This window comes from Falco peregrinus, chromosome 8 (assembly GCF_023634155.1).
Source record: "Falco peregrinus isolate bFalPer1 chromosome 8, bFalPer1.pri, whole genome shotgun sequence".
In the NCBI taxonomy this organism is placed as follows: domain Eukaryota; kingdom Metazoa; phylum Chordata; class Aves; order Falconiformes; family Falconidae; genus Falco; species Falco peregrinus.
Window position 1 is genome coordinate 42,085,834 of NC_073728.1, and position 23,143 is coordinate 42,108,976.

At 35.9% G+C, this 23,143-nt stretch overlaps 1 protein-coding gene across 1 annotated transcript in view; it reads right to left on the reverse strand.

Moving 5' to 3' along the window:
- NEB (nebulin) overlaps positions 1–23,143 on the reverse strand; it is a 131,311-nt gene that overhangs the window by 101,301 nt on the left and 6,867 nt on the right. Inside the window, exons 4-31 of the mRNA XM_055812137.1 lie at positions 21,929–22,132; positions 20,947–21,054; positions 19,411–19,515; positions 18,970–19,074; positions 18,762–18,866; positions 17,920–18,024; positions 16,047–16,151; positions 15,744–15,851; positions 14,874–14,990; positions 14,118–14,219; positions 13,928–14,035; positions 13,740–13,844; positions 12,982–13,080; positions 12,416–12,520; positions 12,211–12,318; positions 11,225–11,536; positions 10,882–11,088; positions 10,125–10,229; positions 9,649–9,756; positions 8,528–8,839; positions 7,137–7,343; positions 6,797–6,901; positions 5,643–5,750; positions 4,446–4,757; positions 2,739–2,945; positions 1,685–1,789; positions 1,414–1,521; positions 717–1,028 (exon numbers count right to left, since the gene is read on the reverse strand). Of these exons, the coding sequence (XP_055668112.1) occupies positions 717–1,028; positions 1,414–1,521; positions 1,685–1,789; positions 2,739–2,945; positions 4,446–4,757; positions 5,643–5,750; positions 6,797–6,901; positions 7,137–7,343; positions 8,528–8,839; positions 9,649–9,756; positions 10,125–10,229; positions 10,882–11,088; positions 11,225–11,536; positions 12,211–12,318; positions 12,416–12,520; positions 12,982–13,080; positions 13,740–13,844; positions 13,928–14,035; positions 14,118–14,219; positions 14,874–14,990; positions 15,744–15,851; positions 16,047–16,151; positions 17,920–18,024; positions 18,762–18,866; positions 18,970–19,074; positions 19,411–19,515; positions 20,947–21,054; positions 21,929–22,132 (4,197 nt within the window). The remainder of the gene's footprint in view (positions 1–716; positions 1,029–1,413; positions 1,522–1,684; positions 1,790–2,738; positions 2,946–4,445; positions 4,758–5,642; positions 5,751–6,796; positions 6,902–7,136; positions 7,344–8,527; positions 8,840–9,648; positions 9,757–10,124; positions 10,230–10,881; positions 11,089–11,224; positions 11,537–12,210; positions 12,319–12,415; positions 12,521–12,981; positions 13,081–13,739; positions 13,845–13,927; positions 14,036–14,117; positions 14,220–14,873; positions 14,991–15,743; positions 15,852–16,046; positions 16,152–17,919; positions 18,025–18,761; positions 18,867–18,969; positions 19,075–19,410; positions 19,516–20,946; positions 21,055–21,928; positions 22,133–23,143) is intronic.

Consider the following 23,143-nt stretch of genomic DNA (forward strand, 5'->3'; position numbering starts at 1 on the left):
ATGACCAGATGCATGAAAAAGTCTGTAAATTGTGACATTTCTTTCTGTGTTAAATGAATATTAGGTTTCTAATGCACTTATTCTAAAAAGAAACAAATGGCATCGGGATGCATTCAAGGTTTATATAGAAATGCATTTGTTACAGTGATATTTTATTACACCACCTTTTATACAATGTTCAGATCCTCTTTATGATGTATATAGGTTACTCACACGCTAAGGCCCTCCTGAAGAAGGGGGGGATTATTTTGGGTCACTATATTGAGAAAAAAGGGCTCTCTTCTCTAGAGGTTAAACATCCCCAAAAACCTGAGAATACAGCTACTTAGCTGTTTTCCCCTCCTTCTGAAAAGATATCTTTTTTGGAAGTACAAGATAAAACTATTAATGAAAAGCAAAGCTTTTCCTGTCTTGGCCTGCACACAAGTATTGCTTCTGAAGAGTCTGATGGGACAGGTAAGCAGTAAATATCCATTCTACGTTATACATACAATTACTTATTTCTGAGCCCAAATTATTTAGCTATAGGCATAATTTAATATTTCAGAATCTTAGAACAATACAGTGGCTACCATTGAAGGTCTCATTTAATTTACTACATTTTAGTATATAACTGAAATAATTTCACTAAGGAAATAGTACTATTTATCTTACAGTAAGTTTTCATAAACTAAGCATCATTGTATTCGCAATGCAAAGGCTGAAGAATGACTTACATCACTTTGTATCTGCATCATGTTTCTCGCTAATTCAAGACTCATAGCATCAGGCAAAACATTGTAGGTATGGATCAAGCTTTTGTAGTTTGCATTTGTAGCCACTTCCTGTGCTTTCTTGGCTGCCACAACACTGAGCATGTCAACTGGAGTATGGAAGTTAGTCTTTGCCTTCTCATAACCTTTTTTGTATTCACGATCAGATTGCATCTTAGCCACCTGCATGAAGTGCACCAGCTTGGGGTCGTCTTCAAGGCTGCGGAACCCAATATGCTTTCCTTTCGCTTTTTCGTAGGCTAGTTTGTATTTATACTGACAGCCGGAAAAAAACAGCAAAAACTTAAATCAAAAAAAAATGCACTATTAAGCTCAATTTTATCTCTGAAAACAGAAAATATTTGTTCCTTTTCATCACAAGATCTCAGATTTAGTCATTTAAACATACTCAGTCTTACAAAATAGCCCACTGAATACAGGCACATGAAGCTCAACAGCTTGCTGAACAAAGAGCAAAACAGCACAATTCAGTGTTATTCCACTGGACAGCAAGTACTGCAAAGGTTTATCCCATTAAGCATATAACTAAAACCTAGACAACAAGATGCTTGAAAAAAAAAAACAGATTTGTGCATAACAGCACTTTGAAAACGTTCTGTCTTTGTAGCTACTTTAAGTACTGTCACACAATCAAACTTACATCACTTGCAATATCTCTGGAGGCTTTGGCTGCTTTTATTGGAATAGCATCTGGCTGCATGTCATAACCTTTCTTCTTTTCTTCCTCCCATCCAGCTTTGTAAAGTTTCTAATTTAAGATGTAAAAGAGAATAGGTACTCTATTATAAAAGCAGAACTTCTCAAGTACCCTACATCTGAATTTCAGTGTTTTCAAAAAAGACATTAAAATTACACTAATTTTTGATCCATGCAACAGACACTGAATGCCCACTGTAAGCACAGTAACTCACGTTACTCATTGTGATCTGGTTCACTCTAGATTGCAGAATTTCTGGAGTATCTGGCATAACATGAATGCTGGTTTTCTCCTTGTTCCATTTATCGGTGTAGAGCCTCTGCAAGTACAAAGTAATATTTAGCATTGAAAAAACGTTGCATTGATATAATAAGAGCTTTGTTTTGTTTTTCTTATTTGCAATAAATATTTTACCATACAGTCAAGTTCCATAAAGACTACAAATAATCTTCACAAATGCAATTCCCAAGTGGCAATATAATATTCCTCCTCTTTCTTTAGCACTTCATTTGAGAAATGTGCAAAGTATGTTTTGATAACTAATAAATACTGAAACTGAAATTTTTCAGTGTGCATTCTTCTCTGCTTTAATAGAATGCATAATTTTTTTTTCCATACACCCTCTTTCCATGGCAAACATGGAATAAGGAATAAGATATTAGAAATAAATTCTCCTCTGTGAGGGCGGCGAGGCGGTGGGCCAGGCTGCCCAGAGCAGCTGTGGGTGCCCCATCCCTGGCAGTGCTCCAGGCCAGGCTGGATGTGGCTGGGAGCAGCCTGGGCTGGGGGGAAATGTCCCTGTCCATGGCAGGGGGCTTGGAACCACAGGATATTTAAGGTCCTATCCAACACAAACCATTCTATGAGTGGTGTCCCAGATAACTAGGAACAAATTTAAAGAACACCACTTTTCAAGGAAACTTGTCCAAAATTGACAGTTTCAGGTTTTTTTCAGCTCACTGATCATGAATACAACTTCCTGCAGAAAAAGAGCAAAGGTTACCAAAGCCCTATAAATCTGGAGAAGATATGCTCACTAATAAACTCAGAAGATAAATCTTTAACCTTTATAAACAGAAAATGTAACTCCTTTAATTATGAATACAGTCTGAGGCTTCCATCATCTTGTAGTGTCCAGTCTTAACCAAGCAAACCACTACACCATTTGAAATTCCAGTGTCTTCAGTGGGAATGCACCTGCCCCACAATTTTGTAAGACAAAGACCCCAGTCTTCAGCTCAGTCATAATCACCTGACCAAATTCTCACCTTATTCATGGTCTTTGCATTTTGCTTAGCTAGCACTTGTTCCATTGCATCCATTGTGATAGTGTACTTCAGTTTGTCTGGGTGCTGGCGATACTTCTTCTCACTGAGAATCTCTGTAGCTTTTTTGGCCTTTTCTACATCCAGTGACTGAATTGGTACCCAGCCAACTCCTCTCAACCAGCTGTTAAAGTCTGCTTTGTACAGATTCTTTTAAAAAATAAACAATGAAGAACAGTGAGACGAGGAAAATCAGAATGCCTATATACATAAAAACAGTTAAAGCCTTGAAACTTCTCCTGTTCATTCAGTTTTGAAGGAAAATTTAGACAAGCCTGTTACAACTGCTATTGTTTTCCAAATTCAGCATAAAATTAACAACTATTGATGAGTTAGGGATAAAGAAAATCTTTTTCATTAAACCAATGTGCAGAACTTACACTACAAACCAAATGCACAGACATTAGAACAAACTTTGAGTGGTAAATATGAAAATCTGACAAAAATGTAATAATTTTTTAAATGACACTCTTGTTTGTTAGTAGACTCAGTTGGCAGTAGAATTAGTTGAGAGAATTGGCATCAACAACTTCTGTTTAACGGCCTGGTTCTGCACAATCTTGAATTTACACCATTCCTATTTAATCATACTATATAACATGGCTTTTAGAACAGATAAAGGTACAAAAATGCTGTGAAAATAAAACCTGTTCCTGAGCTGCAGTGTTAGAAGCAACAGGGAGAATATTAGAGTCTGAGAAAAAGACCACATACTTTCAAAGCATGTGTATACAGGGAAAAATTTGTCAAGTATCACGCTTCTTTCCTTGCAAACATCCTGAGTTAGATAGCCAAGCAAGCTCAGCCAACTCAGCAAGGCTAGGTAAAAGTACAATGGGGAAGCAAAAAAACCCTTGAGATTAAAATTTCTGTGTTTGAAAAGAACAGTGTCTAAAGGTCATATCCTCTACCTGTTGGTACATGGGAACATGCACATTACCCTCTCCAAACAATGTTTAGAATTTGAAGAACACTTTCAATCAGATTATTAATGTTTTTGGGAATTTCATATTTGTCAGAACACTGTTAAATAAAGCAGATTAAATGAAACACTTTCTGGATAAACAAGCAGATGTTAAAGTTACACTAGTGAAAAAAATGGAAACAAGTCACAAAACAATGGAAACTACAAAGTGTTTTTATGAGTCCTTCTCATGCATGGCATATGCATCTGTTGGAACACAAAGGCAGGAAGGAAAAGTGAACAAAATAAATAAACCTTAAATCCCTAGATATAATAATATCTATTATGTATGATTGTATAAGTAAACAAATAAAATATAGTCAGAATTTAGACTCTGTACATAACCTACAATTTCTGACAATACAAATAATAATCACAGTAACAACACATTGTAATTAGAAATCCAACCACAAAAATACACAAATTAGAAAAACATGTTCATTTGCTGAGAATTAGACAAACATGTAGAGATCCAGAGCAAGTTGTTACTTGCTAGGCAAGTTCCCTAGAACTTATCAGCTACACATAATTCTGATAACCTTTAGGAAAATACAGGGTTCCAGACCAGACATTTACATCTTAATCTACTGTTAATCCAATATAGTTCATTTTTTAGCCTTAAAAGGTTAATAGTGTAACACACTCACTACGGGAAGATAAAAATGAGCCGATTAATCATTACATACATCACTCTGAAGCTGCATCACATTTCTTGATAGCTCCAGATTCATAGAATCAGGTAAGAGTGTATAATTGTGAATTGGTTGTTTATAGCCGGTATCTGTGATTGCTTCCTGGGCTTTCTTGGCAGCCATCACGCTGAACATATCCAAAGGAGTATGATATCTGGTCTTGTTCACTTCGTAATCTTTCCTGTATTCACGATCTGATTGTATTTTGGCCACATTCATGTAATGAACAAGTTTAGGGTCATCCTGCAGGCTACGATATCCAACCTGTTTGCCTTTATCTTTCTCATATGATTCCTTGTACTTGTACTAGAGACAAAGGAAAAGAAAACCTTACCAACTTTGGAAAGAGAAAACATACTTTTGATAATTTTAATACTTTGAAATTCAGTATTTTAACAACTGTAGTTCATCTTACACACTCGTAAATTGTTTTTCAGACAGCATAGGATTATTCAGGTCAAAAAAGAAGAGGATTGCTGGATTTCCCGGCTTGTCTTGACCTCTGGTATACCCCTGTATAAATCTAGATATGCAGTTACATGCCTTCCCTTGGCATTGCCCCTGCCATATTGTATTTTACTTCCACAGACCTCTAAGTCCCAGGAACATTCAGCTTTCAATTAAAAGACTAGCATAATAATATATTACTGAAAAGCCCAAGACTACCAACTAGATATCCCAATATTCAGCTATTGGAAGGAGGCATGTTTAAGTGGGGAATGGAAGCCATTTGCAGCATATTGCTAAAGTTAGTGTATTTATTTCTGTGTTCCAGATCTCCTTTCCTGGCTTGTGTCAGATGGCACACCACGCTTTGCTGTTGCAGTTGACACAGCTGCCTGAAAACAGCCACATTTCTGTACAGCTCCAGGAGTACTAGACAAGTAGAAGTACAGGCCTCCATCACTGCAGCATAGGTAAATTATAACAAATTAACTTTCAAATAAGCTGGTGAATACCTGAAGCACATACAAAAAAACCCAGCTCACCAGCATTCACACACATTACGATGCATTTCCAAAGAAACAGTTTTTTTTCAGAGGTTCATGTAAACGTCTGAATTGTTATTTCACAGTATCATAAGAGTTTCATTTCTCACAGTTAGGTGTCTCTATGCCATTATATAGCACAATATGCTACAGAGAGCTGTAAGTAGATGTATGTATTCCACTTTATGTAAATTATACTTACATCACTCGCAATATTTCGAGAAGCTTTAGCAGCAATAATAGGAATGGCGTCTGGTTTCAGATCATATCCTTTGGCGATGGTTTTTTTCCAGTCTGCTTTGTAGTTAGCCTTATAGGGAAAAAAAGGTATGAGTTTGCAATATTAGGAATTTTAGCAATTTTATCAAAGTTGTTTAAGCCCATATTTTTATTATTGTTATAGGAATCACAATATTCAGTTTATTCTATGCAACTGCAAGGAAAAATTTTAACCTGTACACAAACTACAGTAATATTATGATAAATAAACCTACTACAAAGATAGGAGAGTCCTTCAAGATAACCAGTTTAATTCATCTAGCTAAATCATTAATTCCATAAGCATTTTTTGCAGTTTTTATACAGAACAACTATCAGTGGCATTTTTGCCCTTGCTTAAGCAAACCCCTTTTTCATTTGACTGAACCTTCAGAAATTTCTCCTGTTAGCTTCAAAATCAGGCTTTGTGGTCTTAAGCGACTGAAGAAAGCAGTCTGGCTGATCTTTTGTTAGCAGTTAACATCTCCATAGACTGACAGTATTTCAGAGCTGTTAAAGGAGATGTCAGCTTTTACCTAGTTGCTGGAGGCCTGATAATGCCACCAAGAACTCTAATATCGAGCAGGCAATTAAATCGATCAGGGGAGATCTTTATGGTGCTGGATGAATACAAGAAGTGATGGAAAGTAGGCAGAGTAGTAGCTGAGTGGCAGAAAAAGGCATTGCTATCATTCCACTGGATGAGTTAATTTCCTTTGTAAGCCCAGCAGCAGGAAGGAACACGAAAACTTGTACTGCTTGCCTAGGCAATGTGTTTTACATAAAAGTAGATAACATAACTCTCCAGACCTATAGGAATCTGAACAATAAGTCATGCTAGTTTTCCCATTCAGTCTAGCCAAGGAGTCTGGCAATAAAGCACTGAAATGCATTTACATTCATGGGTGCTCAGACAATTTAGAAATCTGCTTAACAAGCACGAAACTCATTGACTTCTAGAAGTTAAAGTTTAGCTGAATTCAGAGCTTGTGCATTTATATATTCAATATCATAGCATGAATACATGAAAATTATTTTTGCTATTAAGTAAATGACAAATAAATATATTATTGAACAAACTATTGGTTATATGCTCACATCACTCAAATTGAAGGCGTTGACCCTGGCTTGAATAAACTGAGGAACATCAGGATCCAGGGTGTATTTGTGTTTTACTTTTTCACCCTCTCGCTTATATGTTACCTGCAAGGAAAAATAAACAAATACTTGTTGACAAGTACAAGGTAGGTAATACTACTGTTCACAAACAAAAACAATGCATCAATTCTTAATTCTTACCATCAAACTGCAATTTTACTATTTTTACAGGTTTAAAATTTAACTTTTATTTAGATGGACTATCAGACATAAGGTATAAATCATAAATATGGTAAAAAATAAAATCACTATATTGCATTAATAACAAAACATTTCTTACATCACTCAGTTGCTTGGTGTTGTGCTGAGCTAAAACCATTGGTATTGAATCTGGTATACTTGTAAATTTGATGGTGTCTGGGTGCTGACGGTATTTCTTTTCATTTAATGCATCTCCAGCCTTTTTAGCTTTTTCAACATCCAGAGAACCGAGAGGACTCCATCCAATACCCTTGAACCAGCTGTTATACTCTTCTTTGTATGCATTCTGAAGGAGATAAAGCCTCATGGGTCAAGATTTTCCCACAGAACTGGAATAATTCTGTTTAAAACAATAGTCACATATTCTAGCTAATGTGTTCTACATTAGCAGGAAATATTTATAAATTCTTGAAGGGAACAACAGGTATTTCTTATGTTTCCCTGTGATTTTATAAGGAAGAAAATAATCTATTGTATTTTTGATTCATTATTAATTTCTTTTAAACTGTAACATCCCTGCAGTATTTATTAATCTTTTTTTTTTTTACGCATGTGAAAAATTTCATGAACTTTCAATTCTTAATAACTTCTAAACGACTACATAGTGACCATTTAACATGATTTAATTTGTTCTGCGTTTCAGCAGACTCTGTGAGATTTGCCTTGTACAAAAGTTCACAGAGCAGAGGCTCAGGTTTTGTTTTTTTTCTATGGTTCCTCCTACAGTAAAATATGCAGAATTCACAGACTGCAAACGAAAAATTTATCCTGGCTACAAGATATGCAGAAGGTTATCCCGTATAAACATTCAGACAGGATTAATGCACAGCCTAAATGCAAGGATATTGTGGACACTCATTTTTAAGGCCTTTCTGTGTTTTAACTCTAAAATGAGTGGTCCTCCACAGGGATCCATACACAAAGGTGTGCAGAGTGCAACCATGTATTGCCCAGGCAACCATTTGAAATTCTGTATCTGCAAGAAGGACTGAGAAGGTCCCAGGAGAGATCTCCTATGCTAGAGATCTCCAGAATGTATTTCTAATAATACCAATAGTTACATTGTTTCCACTCCCTCATCCTAAATAGTTAATAATAGTCCAACTACACTATCATATCTATCTTGTGAAGAGAAAGCAAGACAACTTAAAATAAGTCTTAAAGCATAAAATGAAATTGTTAGTTGCAAAATAAAGTTTCCTGAGGAAATGTGAAAAGTACATTCAGATTCAGTATTCCAGAAGCCTGCCCTCCACTGATTTGCCAACATCAAAATCCTGTTGAGCTGAACTCACCCGGAATTTGATATTTCTAAATGCCAACAACAACTGATAATGATCTTCCCCAAGACATAAAAAAACCAGACCAGTCCCATACAGTAATGGCAATTTTCCCTGAATATAAAATCACATTTTATTTTCACAGAGTGCAGGAAAACATCCATGAAATTGCAGTCACTGAAATACTTACATCACTCTGAATTTGCATCATGTTCTTTGCAAGCTCAACATCCATGGCATCTGGCAGGTAAGTGTAGTGATGGATCAAATTTTTGTAGTGGGCATTAGAAGCTATATCCTGAGACTGTTTAGCAGCCTGGATACTGTACGTGTCAGGAGGTGTATGATAGTTAGTCTTGGTCTTCTCATAGTCTTTCTTGTACTCACGCTCAGACTGAATCTTTGCTACATTCATGTAGTGGACAAGCTTAGGGTCATCTTGCAGGCTTCTGAAACCAAACTGTTTTCCTTTAGCCTTTTCGTATGCTTCTTTATATTTATACTAGAAACAGAGGAAAGAGATCAAATGTACTGTGGCATGGCTACTGATGTCCACAGTAATGAAAAAGAAAAGAAAAGCTCTCATGACCTCCACTGGAAAAAAAATCTTCAAACAGTTCAGAAAGACAAACTCTTCTAAATGGTACACCTAGCAACTGTTCTTTAGTTTTTCTTGCTCCATCATCTAAGCCTGTACACAACAGGTTATACACACCACAATAAGATTTATCAACATTAGCTTCTCCTGTATGGAAGGGAGAATTTTTCCTAAGCATTCCCACATGGAAACGTGTATTAAAAATACCAGCATAATTGAGGCAATCCTTCTCAAACATTTGAAAGCAATAGCCAACAAAGGCAGTGTGACTGCACAGCTTCCTCTAGTTACATGAAACCACTGAAACATATCCCACTTCATACAATTTCCACTACAAGTCCATCTGATTCATGTGTAAGGCATGCTCCACTGTATAGCCAAAAGCACCCTTAGCACATATCGCCTCGTGGTCTGTAAGAAGTAGTGTATTTTCCAGAAATACATCACAAAATGATAGCCAGAACTACTGACTTCATTTCTTCTGCAAAAAGTGGGTTAAGAACACAGTGCAATAGCATTTGCCTATCTAAAGCAAACAAGATGACCATGAAGTAAGTTCTGCACAAACCAAACCTTTGGGAAAGACTAAGAATCTTTCTCATAATACAGACTCTAGTGAGAGTTGTGCAACATATGAGGTCTACCATATGGCCTGTAACAGAAAACGTTTTTACTTAATGCCTAAGAAAAGCATACCTGGAATAGATACTTACATCACTAGCAATGTTTCTTGAAGCCTTGGCTTGAGTAATTGGAATAGCATCAAGTGACACATTGTTTCCTTTAGCTATTAGATCATGGTAGTCTTGTTTATAATACACCTAAAAAAGATAAGCCATATTATTCTAGAGAACCTAGTCATCACATGAACCATATGCAAGTCAAAGCTACTCCTAAGCTACTCCAGGTACTTCTTTATAAGCAGATGCAGTGGGGATCATACACATTTATCGGTTTTCATTCATGAGAACAGATTTATCTATTAATTAAATTGATTAAATAATCACATGATTAAATGGTATCTGGTTGGAAATTCAAATGACGCCAAGAATGAAAAATTATAGTGATACAAGTTGATTATATTGATCTGAAGATCACTGAAAGGAATCTGCAATATGAGTGTATCCGTAACATATTACTCAAAAATTCATTAACAATGTGTAAAGCATATTGTAAAGAAGTCACTTACATCACTGACGTTAGCTGCATTGTATCTAGCTTGGATAAACTGTGGGACATCTGGGGTAAGAGTATATTTATGTTTAACTTCCTCTCCAGAAGATCTGTATAGTTTCTGTAAAATACATAATACAGAAATAAATTCATCTGTCCTTGTATAGCTAGCCCCAGCTCACTGTATATATTTGATTTTGAAAATGAAGGTACATGGTCATCTATCTCATAAAGATTGAGGCTGCACTTTTCATACAGAATTGATCTTATTGATAGAAGGAACACATCCTAAAAGCTCTATGCAGTTTTTACTCAGTAAAATAAAGCTCTTTAATGGACATAAAACCCCATTTTGGAAAGAGTGGGATAATAAGGGATGGTAGGAGAGTGTAACATAAAATAAAGCTTGCTGGTTTATAATGAAGGGCATATTGTGATTTATCAAATATTCTCTAATCCGTTCATTATTGTAGGTGGTAAAACATCAATAAGCAACCCGAAAATTCACATTTCTTAAATCAAATGTATTTCAAATATACTCAAAATATAAATGGACAGGATCAGCTGATGTGAACTGAAAGAGCCACATGATTTCCACAGGCATTTGCAGACTTAGACCAGGAAATTACTTAGGCAAAATCAGAGTACAAAACAATGACAACAGAGAAACACTTTAGGCTAATAGCACTTTAAAATTTTTCAAATACAATGCTCAACTCTTCAGTAGATACATCTCTACTTTACTATAACACCCATTTTTTTCCTCTACTTACATCATTGAGTTGAACTGAATTCTGTTTGGCTTGGACCATTACCGGAGAGTCTACCACACTTGTAAATTTAATGGTGTCTGGGTGCTGACGATATTTCTTTTCATTCAAGGCATCTCCAGCTTTTTTAGCTTTTTCTACTTCTAGTGAGCCAATGGGGATCCAACCAATGCCTTTCATCCAGTTGTTATATTCTGCTTTGTATGCATTCTAATAAACAAGTGAAAACAATGTTTGAAAAGTTAGGAATTAGAAAAAAAACAATTCAGGGACCTCTCCTGAGTTTTCATGGTTTTTGCTTAGGCATTTCAAAAAAAAAATTCTGTTCGCAGGAGGTTTTACTTACATCACTCTGAATTTCCATCATATTTTTTGTCAGCTCCACATTCATTGCATCTGGCAAATAAGTATAGTGGTGTAGGAGGTTCTTGTAATTAGTATTGCTGGCAATTTCTTGAGCCTTCTTGGCACCAACAACATTGACCATATCCATTGGAATGTTGTACTTAGTTTTTGTTTTCTCATAATCTTTCTTGTACTCTCGGTCAGACTGCATCTTGGCTACCTTCATATAATGAACGAGTTTGGGATCATCTTGGAGGCTCTTGAAGCCAACGAGTTTACCCTTGGCAAGTTCATAGTCTTTTTTATAGTTAACCTGTTGGAATATAATAGAACACAGAGAATAATATCTTAAGTGTAGTGATTTATCAATAAGTAAACTAAAAGTAAAGACTACCCTTTGTTTTCTACAAAGAGTATCCCTCACGTTTAAGTCAGTGACCATTCATCTTAATAAAACCAGACACATATCTCTTTACGCTTCACCGCTACATGAATCAGTTAGCTTTCAAAGTAACATTATTTCACTTGTACTGATCATAAGAGGGAAAGGAGTCTTAAAATACTAAGGGACTTCTGCAAGGCCATCCCCAAGAATCCACCCAAAACCGAGTGATGTCCTAGAGTCTTCCATCTCATTTACAACCAGGCCGATAACTAAGGACAGAGAGAATTCAGGGGTCCATTGTTCATGGAGCTGTCACTACTGACCTACTCCTCATGATCTCCCTTAACCATACTGAAGTGCAAGACAGCCTATTTATTCACAGAGAATTACATAATGAATCAGCCTTTTCTAAATGTAATTATACAAATGCATTAGTGAAGCAACGGAACACCAACAAAAATAACTGTTTAAATATATCTAGTAACAGACACAAAAAAGGCAATTAGAATTATCCTTCAAATATCCTTAATAAGCATGATTGCAAACATTTTGTAAGTAAACTCTTTTGAAGTAAACAGTTCTTTTAATAAGGATATACTTACATCACTGGCAGCCCGCCTAGCAGATTTGGCAGCTTGGATAGGAATAGCATCACTTTTTAGATCATAGCCCTTTGATTTTAACTCTTCCAATCCCATTTTGTAATAGTTCTAGAAGACAAGATGTATTTTGAATGATCAGTTTCTAGCTAACAGAAGCTTCATATAGTAAGTTCAATCAAAAACTCTAGATTCAAAATATACTTACATCACTAATATTGTAGGCATTAACTTTAGCCTGTATAAACTGGGGCACATCTGGAGGGAGGTGGTACTTGTGAATAATCTCCTGACCTTTGGACTTATATATTATCTGCAAAGAAAAATAAAGAAATTTAGCAGCCCAGTATTTATAGGTTGTAAATGCTTAATAATGCTGAGTGACACAACTTAAAGATCTCGTGTTACCTCACTTACAAACACAGATTAAATCCTAGTCCTTGCCAAGTGAATGTTCTAAACTCTGCTGATTTAACTGGTGTGATGAATACATTAAGAATGATGGAGATAAACAAAATTACAAACATACATACTAAAAATTGACATGAACAGCCAATTGAAAAACTAAAAGAAATCTGATTTCCAGGTGATGCTCCACTGGAACAGAACTGCGAATACACACAAGTGGTTTTGTGCTTGTGTGTGTGTGTATGCACATACGTCCACCTACACATTTCAGGAATCCTCATAAAATAGGATGATAAAGTGAAGGTGGCCACAGTGCAGTAATTGATAATGTCAGAGTACAGTAACATGTTTTCTAAGTTCACTTACATCACTCAGTTGTTTGCTGTTGATCTCTGCTTGCTTCTGTACTGGAGAGTCAGTCACTTGAGTAAATTTGGTTTGATCAGGATGCTTTTTGTAGGTGTGCTGAAGGAAGACAATAAACATACTTGCAGAAATTGCATATAAGCCAAATTACTTTGTAAGACATAGCAATGTAGTGTTACCGGGGATAGTTAGCAATTATGGCATGCATGCAGATAAACACTGTTGTCACAATGGTTCTCACATTACTTTTTAACATCATCAGAAAGCAAATAATTTTTTTAATTATTTTTAAAGTATGAACATAAAATATTTTAATAGGTATATAAATATTATAATGTATAGTATATATTATACACATTATAGTATCTACATTTTAGTATCTTTTATGCAAATATATGCTTGAAGTATTTTCCAAGTATTGAGTAAGTAAATAAAATTAGTATTACCGAAGTAACTACAGTACTTTTAAAGTATTAATGTAAAAATATGTTGATTTAAGCAGGTAAATGCTTGAGACTCATTCTTCTTTTTATGTTTTCACTGTTAAAAAACAGATTGTGCTGTATCTGTCTTGATCACTAGATGTCACAAAAGGCTCTAAAATACAGATGAATATGGTTTTCAAAAGGCACACATGCTAATATGGCCAAATTCAAAATCATCGAAGTTAACAGGAATCACTAAATTTCTACATGCCTCAGAAGCAGATACTCTGCATGTAGTTGGTCACTTGATAACCCCTACCATCCTGTACTTACATCTTTACACTGCTCTAACTTCTTAATAGCTTCATACTCTGGAGTTATGGTCTGAGGGAAGTAGCATTTTGTCTTTTCCTCCTCATAATCTGCTTTGTAATTTTTCTAGGAATAAAATCAACATTCAGTAAGAAACCATAATTGAGCTTTCTCTGAAATGGTGAAAACAGAATGATCACCACACTTACATCACTCTTCATAGCTTCAACTTGCATGCAGTGTGTATGATGTGGGTCCTCAAAGCTGCCCAAATAGTGTCCTAAAATATTCTTTTGATATGCATCTTTATATTTTACCTGGAAATATAATCACAAGTTGATAAACAAAAGTAATCAAGAGTATCAGTACTGAACAACATAACATAAATGAAATACATACATCACTAAAATTCTTCAGAACAGTATCAGTCTGGAACTTTGGTGTGTCACAGTAATTCATGCTGGTTCCTTTTGATTGTTCATAGGCTTCTTTGTATAATTTCTGCAAAAGAAAATAACGTCAGATAATGCAGTGGATTTCACTGCAACTCACTCAACTTAAAAATCATGAGTAAAATTGTGAAATGATTGCGAAGAAAAGCTTTCCCAGAAGACTGAAAAACAGATGATACCTTATTCCCAATGATTTTTTTAAAAAACCTTTTTTTAGTGACTGTTAGGTTTGTGAGGGAAGACAGAAAGGTCTGACTGATGGTTTTTGAACTTCTGGCACTGAGAAATATGCAATCTCTTCCCATACAGATGAAAACAGCAAGAAGAGACAAATCAAGAAAGTCATTACAGTCAGTAACAAGTATATAATAAATATGAATACCACATATTTAATCATTATTGACATCAGATGAAGTTCCTTAAAACAGTAAGGGAAAAACTGTCATCTTGTGACCCATTTTCCATGGGGATCTAAATGAACCTTAAAATAATTAGCTATCCCCATAACATCCCACAGCTATTGTTACACTCTGCTGTGGAGAAATGATTCCTTATCTACACCATTCTGGTTAGTGGTATCTCACAACAAATGTTGGTCTATATAACTGAATATACTAAGAGATCCAAAGGAGAAGCCTTGTGAAGAACTGACTTTGGTCAGTACATGACTGAAACCATCCAGCTGTACTTTGATAATACTTACATCACTCAGCGCGTTTCCTGCAGCTTTTAACTGCCTCAGCAATGGGTTCTCTGTAGCAGGAAGCACATTATAATCTGCAATAGCTTTGTTCTTTTCATAGTCTGCTCTGTATTTTACCTTTAAAAAAAGAATAAGAGTGAGGTTCTAAAAATCAGTATTAAAAGCCAAACGCTCACTAACCTGTATCAACTTGAAGTTTTCACGAAAATTTCACCTGTTTTTTACTTATTACTCATAATGGCAAAGGACCATAAAAGACGCTCAGACCACTGGAGTGTATGCATGACGAGATGGGAGGCAGGGTCACAAGACAAGTGAGAGCTATTTAGCAGATGTTCTCACCTCTAAAGTCCCTCTCCAAACATTGTCATTTTTCAACTATCAGTTGATACCTCAGAATAGTCACATTTTTAAAATTAATGGCATAAGATTGCCCTTGCTGATGCGTATACTATTGCAGAATATGCAGAAGCCAGACAAATTCTGTATTTTGAACAAAAGACAGGTCAGCACAACACTGAGATACACTGAGCAAGGACAAATAAACAGGAAAATACAGAGCCAAATTCAGCTAGCTTAACTGGTCTCAATAAACAGTATTGATTTGTTTCAACTAAAAATCAGACACGTAACATAATCAGAACAAACAATGAAGCAAATTCTACTTCACTGAAAGCAAATTCTACTTCATTGTGGACGATCATAAGCATGGCTAGGAGTTGTTACAAGCTTCCTAGTGGCAAGCACACAAGAATACATCTTTTACATGTAAGAAAACATTTTTGACACTTGACAAAACAGTTTCAGCATAAACTGGCCTGGCTTGAGAACTATACTCAAGCTAAACAAATAGGAGCACACATAACATACCTTACTGACATTATCTGACACTCGCTTATTAGCTTCATACTCTGGAGTTTCAGTCTGCATAAAGTAGATTTGGTCTTTTACACTTTCAAAGTCTTCCTGGTATTTTCTCTGTTAGGAACAGAGACAAACAGGTAACAATGTATCAAATGCACTTACATTATAAATCAGACATCCATGAAGTAGCTTATTTAGAAAAAGAGAGATACCACAGATGGAGCAGGCAAAATTAAGCAGTATTTTCCATGTTAACATAAACAGAGGATAAAGCTGTTCTTTTCAAGACTTTCTGAAGAATTCACTTACCATACTTATATTTTCTGCATTCATTTTCGCAATTGCAACATCATAGCATGGAGTTTGACTCCATTTGCCTTTTATATTGTCTTTATAGTCCTTGTGGTAAACAATCTGTAACAAAATAATTTTAAAAATTCAATCCCCAAGATACAGCTCAATTTTCACTTGACAGATTTGTTTTCAAAAGTCTTCTTTTTAAAGTTGCTTCACATTTTACATCTGCCTTATAACCACTTCATCAGTTATTGTCAACAACACCTTAAATATGATTTGGCCTGATCACTTCAGCATTCAGTTATTTCTCTTAGTACCTTCCCTGACCAAAAAAAGACAAATAGGTGATCTCTTCTAAAAACATCATCTCTTCTAGAGGACAGTTAGGAATAAGAAAATCTCTCTATGACACATCACTAACATATTCCTTGAGTTCTGTTTTCTTATTGGTCACATAATATTGGAAAGTAGTACCACCTTTTGGTTAAGCCAGAATTTATTGTTATTGCTGCTGAAACTTGTTATAAGCAAACCCTTTTAATACATGGATTTCTTGGTATATGTGATTTCTATTAAACTATGCAAGCACACAGGAATCAACTATTAACTGTTTAAACAGACAGATCCTGCCTGTCTAATAACAAAACATCTTCCTGAGTTTTGGCATTTTCAGCCACAGTAGCATTGCTTAGGACAAAAAATACAACATCTCCAATGCCCTTTTAATTGGTACCACATTGATAAAAGAACATACATGTCAAAAATAACCTTAAAAATGTCTACATTTTATTGCTTTGGAGATACCTATATAGTTTACTATTTTATTCATTTCAAAGAATTATGATGCTGATCTTGCTTTTAACATGTCTAAAAATTTTCTTGATGACAACTGAGCTATGGAAGAATAAGATTAAAGAATTTTTCCCTAAATGATATAGTACCTTCTTTCACTTCCCAAATGGGTTCACTACAATACTTTCTTAGTGGTTTTGCAACCATAAGTAAATACTGTGACTCTCTAATTTTAAACATTTGGTAATTTTCAACACACAGCAATAAAACCACAGCTGTCCTCTTCATAATAGCTAAATTCTGAATTGACTTAAAATCCTACTTCTGTCTGACAAGATTATGCAACATAGTTCCAGTTTCTTCAGCAAAAGTCGGTCTTCCTGTATTTCACTTCACCTCCTGCATTCCTCAGCTGTGTTTTATTCTAAGGATGCCTAAAATCCATTGACAAGGACTGGTGCCAGAGTCTTTGTTAATAATGCCACACAGTTTTAATTTAATTTAATGTTGCATGTTACTTGTTAATTTGGAATGCAAATCAGGAAATGGTGATCTAAGTTGTCAGATGCTTCCACTGATTGGTATCCATGAACTTAGGAATGCTTGGGATATGTACATGTACAATGGTTTGACACTGAAATGAACATTTAGAATGTATTCTGCACAGTTGACCTAGGTAACCCTTCAGCTAAATAGAGTTATTCCTTGTATGCAAGTAACTCTCTCCAAAGCCAGATATGTATTTACATGTCGTTGTTTACATTTAAGAGAATAGCAAAATGGTTGTTGTAAAGCAGGAGACAGAAAAAAAAAGCCGGAGAATAGCAAGTAATGTGTCTATGGTAGAAGCAGAAATGTTTTGTAAAAACTAAATTCACTGACAAGAATAAAGTTTTGCCTTTCTGCTGTGACTGGGCAGGATTTTCTCCGAGACGCTTGAGGAAAAAAGGAACTTACTTCTACCACTGGAAATCAAAGAGGCCTTCATAAGAGTTCTGGTCTTTTCTTTTGCTTTCACTTCCTTTAAGAGCCTTTTTGCCTCTCTAACTCCAAAATTGAGGTTTCTACAGAAAGAACACTGCATTCTACTCACATCGCTCAGCTGCCTTGTCACTTTCTTGGCTTGTTCTACATCAGGTGGATCTGGCAGAGAAGTATATTTAGATTTTCGTTCATCATGTCCTTTTTTGTAGACAATCTGAAAATATGAAAGAAGTAAACATTTACAGTAACTACCAACTTAAGCATCAAAGCATTTACTCTTAACTCTGCTAACACCACCATTAAAGAAAGTAGTTCTGTCTACAGCTACTGCAGTATAAACTCTTTCAATCAATGTATTCTGGAGGACTACTGAGAAGTCTCTTATCAAGAGACAGTGAAAAAGAATCAGTTCCCTGGGGAGATCTTCAAGTATACTACTCCGTTGCTCCTGGTAAACATGGACTAGTGAACTTCTGGACATCTGCAAAATTCACTGAAATCTTAAGAGAGACCTGAAATTCTTGGTTGGGGAGTTCTACGTACCTAAGTATCAGCAAATCCATACAGCCAGACAAGTTCCCCACTTTTCTTATCGCTGTTTCAGAAAGACAGATTTGTAGACCCACAAGAGTGAACTGGGCTTACAGCCAACCCTCAGAGTTTCTCCACACATTTTTAGAGATACTCGAGGTCTTCTTACTGATTACCTTAGAAGATCTTCAATAAAAAATATTTCATTCATTCATAATCCGGCATCAAATTTGCAACACATTTATACTTGAATATACAGTACATATTTTTCTATTGAAATAGCACTATTATCAGAGCTAACTATCAGTGCATACCTATGCACTTGTATTTTCTGTTCCATTATGAGGTTTTTATAATGTGGAAATCCACCAAGTTAAACTGTAAGAGTGACCCAACTGTCAATTAGGCTTTGATACTTACATCACTCAGAGTCTTTTGAGCCTGTGCCACCCTTCTGAGCTCCGGACTGTCATTGTATGGATAGAATAATGTTTTGTCTCCTTCCCAGTCTTCAGTATAGAGTTTCTGAAAACCAGAAATGCCAGAATACTCATTATGAATTAATCTCTGACTCGGAATGCTTCTTGCACTTCAGCTGCCTAGATCTGCGATATTTTTTTTTTCTTACCTTACTGAACATTGCTGTGTTTTTTATTGCATTAACAAGCTCTGGAGCATCTGGAGGCAGCAGGTACTTGTCCTTATTCTCCTCCCAGTTCTGTTTATATAATACCTGGAAAGAAAGATCAGCATGTCAGTCACACTATCATTAGTAAAATATTTATTTTTGTGAGTAAAATACCTGCTTTAAAGATATTTTGAAAGTGAAAGTCTCAAACCAGTGACATTTGAAGACATCAACTGGAAACATTTAAGATTTTATATATATATATATATATATATATGCATGCACACACTTGTCTTCTCAACTTCTCTGCTATCTCTCCCTGCACTTCTAAACCATTCTACAAACATTGATTTAGTGCTCTGTGCTCAGAACTTGTTCATATCAGCAACATCATGATCTGCTAATGTTGACAAGGCTTCCAGAAAATCAGAACTTGCTCACCTTGCTCACTTGCTGTGACACCTTCTTTGCATGTTCTATATCCTTGGCCTTTTCATCAACATGGCAAATAGTTCTGGCAGCTTCACCAGCCATGCGGTATTTAACCTAGATCAATGCACAAGAAAACACATTTATTCCTTCACCAAAAACTGACTTTTTTTTTTTTTAAAAAAAAAAAGCTGGGTATTGACATTTTGACACTTCATACTGTAAACGTTCAAAACCTGAATTTAATAAAGTATTTAGGACTAGTTGCTCTTTAGAAATGAAGACTATGGAAACAAATGGATTTAGAAATAAATGCAGCTTTGAGATGGTTTCAAGAGAAGTTAGAGGTAGTGCCCTTCTGTAATCACAGAGTTCTTTCTAAGAGTACTTCCACCCTGTATGATGAGATAGAGAGATCCCCATGCTATGCAGTATATCTCAATTTCACAGCCCATTGCCATGTAAACACTAGCTGTAGTTCCAAAACCAGTACAGCCACATCACCATGGCAAACCAGGAGCTTGGGCACAAAATGATCCTAATGTGGTTATAACTGCTCCCAGCTTGACAGCAGGCTCAGTTAGCATTAGTGCATAGATAGCTGCATCACATTCCTCAGTGTATCCTGAGTCAGGAGTGGAGCAGAATTTAATGCACTCTTCTCCTTAACACTGGTTAGGTTAGGTGACTACCCTCTCAGCTTTAGAGGTTCCCATTCTTAGGGACTCAACTCTCCTCATTTACTGTACCAAGAATTAAGAAGCTTTTGTAGGTGGATTTCAGTTTCCCTGAAGCTGTGAGGTGCATTGTTGGAAGGTAGACTAGAGCTGCTCAAAAGAAACAGGGGAGGATGAGCTAGCTTCCAGGACTAGAGGCACTGCATCTGTGAGGCAAGTGCACTTACGCTAGCTTTCAAAGGCAGATCACTAAGAGTGGGATTCACACAGAAGGGACAACACATCTTGGAAAATCCCAAAGTAAATGACCAGATGTACAGAAGTTCATTTTGCAACACTAAGGAAAATCTAAGCATCTTTTTTCCAGGATGTCTTTAGGCAACAGATTTTAAGCTGCTTTATAAAAACAAAAATGTTTAAACACATTTTAAAACAAAATTCTAGGGTTATTTACCTAGTACACAACCTCAACAAAAATTCATCAGGCACATCATTAATGATGACTGCAGGACAAAGTGTTCGGAATCTTTAATTTCAGTGGTATCACCATCATCTCCTGTGCCTGTAACTTCTGATCAGAAATTCTCAAACCCCTTTAGGCACAATGAAGCAGGGCTATTATTCAGCTAGAAAGGAACCATCACATCTCCCTTCCTGAAAAGCCAAAATTCCAACCTACATCATAGAATTCAATTTTGTCATATACTCTGTATTACTTGCTCTTGTAATCTGATAAAGTTCCTGCTAAATTCAGATTGCCTTATCACAATACCATAAAAAATTATCACTTCTTTTCTAACATTTAAAATTGTGACTTAGTTTTGTCCTTTACTACTCAATAAATATTTTTTCTTATGCAATTGTTACTTACCTCACTAAGCTGGTCTTGCACTTTCTTGATTCTCCGAATTTCTGGGGTATCAGTTGTAGAAGCATATGGCTTTCCTTTTTCTTTTATAAATTTTTCTTTGTATTTGTTCTGAAAGAAAGTAATGACAAATATAATTAAGACATATCCTATAGCTCTGGCATCACAGAAATGTATGGAGCAATTACAGCACTCAATTACATTTGCAGTTATGCTTATTTTAGCCAACTGACCTTCCTCCATCTGACACGAGAAAAAATCCATTTCTAACTTTAGCCTGGTTTAGATCACCCCTAAGTGATTATATTCTCCTTAGGAGCTTAGTATTGATAATTTTACAGTTGTTTCAGTGACCAAAGATAAGGAAAATGTGTGCCTGTGTGTCTAGGACGGTAGCAGTCCTAGACCTATGACCTCACATAGCCCTTTAACAGTGAATGCTCGTAGGTAGTGTAGATAAAAATTTAGGAGAAGGGATCTGATAATTTCTACATCTGTGCAGAGCAGTCATTTGCCCTTTTCACAACATCGTACAGTATCAGTCTACTGGAATTTGGTATGCCACACCAGGAATTCAGGTTGGTGCTTGTTGCTATATATTGTGCATAAGGATTTTTCTTGGATATATAGGGAAATATACTGTTCTAAAAAATATTGAGATTTGCTATCGGATAGACATTAGTCTCTATTATCTTCCTTCACTTGGAAATTCAAGTCAGACAATGCAAGAGTCCTATTAACCAACATCTCTGACAGCCACCTGCCTCAATCCACTTTTTGTGCCTAATGATTACCTAACGCACTTAAGCAGGAAACGGGCAAGAAAGGGGCTAATTCAAAGGATTCTTTCAGACAAATAACATTAATACACGTCATTAAATGAAGTACAGGAGACAAAATAGTAGCATAAAGGTTCGCAATATCACCTATTAAATATTTTTCAAGTTTGTCCCATATCTTTTCTTTCCTAAGGAACACAACTTACCTCACTGAATAGGTCCTTCATTTTTTTACTGTGTTGCAGATAAGGTGTCAAAAACTTAGATGGGTCCACTTTTGTCCGTATTGTCTTCTTTCTGACTGGAGGTGCTGCATCCTCAACAGAAGGTTTTTCATGCTCAATAGTATAGGTGGTAGTTTTAGGACCTGTGAAGTCTGTGCTAATTGTCTCAGTGATTTCAGTGACCACCTGGGAATAATGAAAAAGATAATTTCTTGCTTTATAACTATAAAAGTACATTACAAGCATTTTTCACCTTTCCTATCTAGTAAAAAAATGCTCCGCTCTTATCCAGGAACCACCTGCAAGACAGAAAATCAGTGACACTTTTCCTACTGGGACTACCCAGTACACATTCTATACATTACCCAACGGAAAAACAAAACCACGAGGAGTTAACTGACTGGCTGATTTCTGTACCAAGTTCATGTAATTATTCTCCAGAGGAGCTGGAAGAGTGGGACTCCTGTTGCCTCTGTTCTATATGCATAGCTTTCACCAGCATCAGGGGAGTTCTTAGGTGGGACCATCAGCTACTGAAACCAAAGTGTAGAAATGTTCCCAGTGCTGAAGTTGTGTGGAAGACCTGAAGTTGTGTGGAAGACACATGTTGCACAGCCAAGGCTTCCTCCTAATGATGTCACTGAAGGGTGTGAAAGCAGGTCAAAGCAGGTCAAAGGTGCATACAGTCATTCAAAAAGATTATCTTCTTCTTGCAAAAGGAAAGGAAGGCAGACAAGACCAAATCTTTGAGATCTTGTAGAAAGTACACTATGCACTAGCTGACTGAACAAACACCTAGAATCCACCTTTTCTGTAAAATACATTTTCGCATAGCCAGATCACAACCATGGCAGAGACACAGCTGAGAAACTTATATAATCAATGGATCAAGAATCCATTGGAAATAACGCTCTTAATTAATTCAAATAGCTTAAGTACTTGGTTATCAACATATTCATGCTGCAAGCGATAATTTCAATACTAAGATTCTAATTAAGAACATTTAAAAATAATTACAGCTTTAAAATGTACTGCAAAATCACCTGAATAAGTGTGAAGTTTTATTTCATATCAATTAGCCTTAAAAAAAGAAGCACCTTTAAAACGGAATGCATGAAGCTCAGATTTCTGATTGCTATTTGCATTAGTATGAGACAGACCAGAAAACGCACCAAGCATTAAATTGAGAAATATACA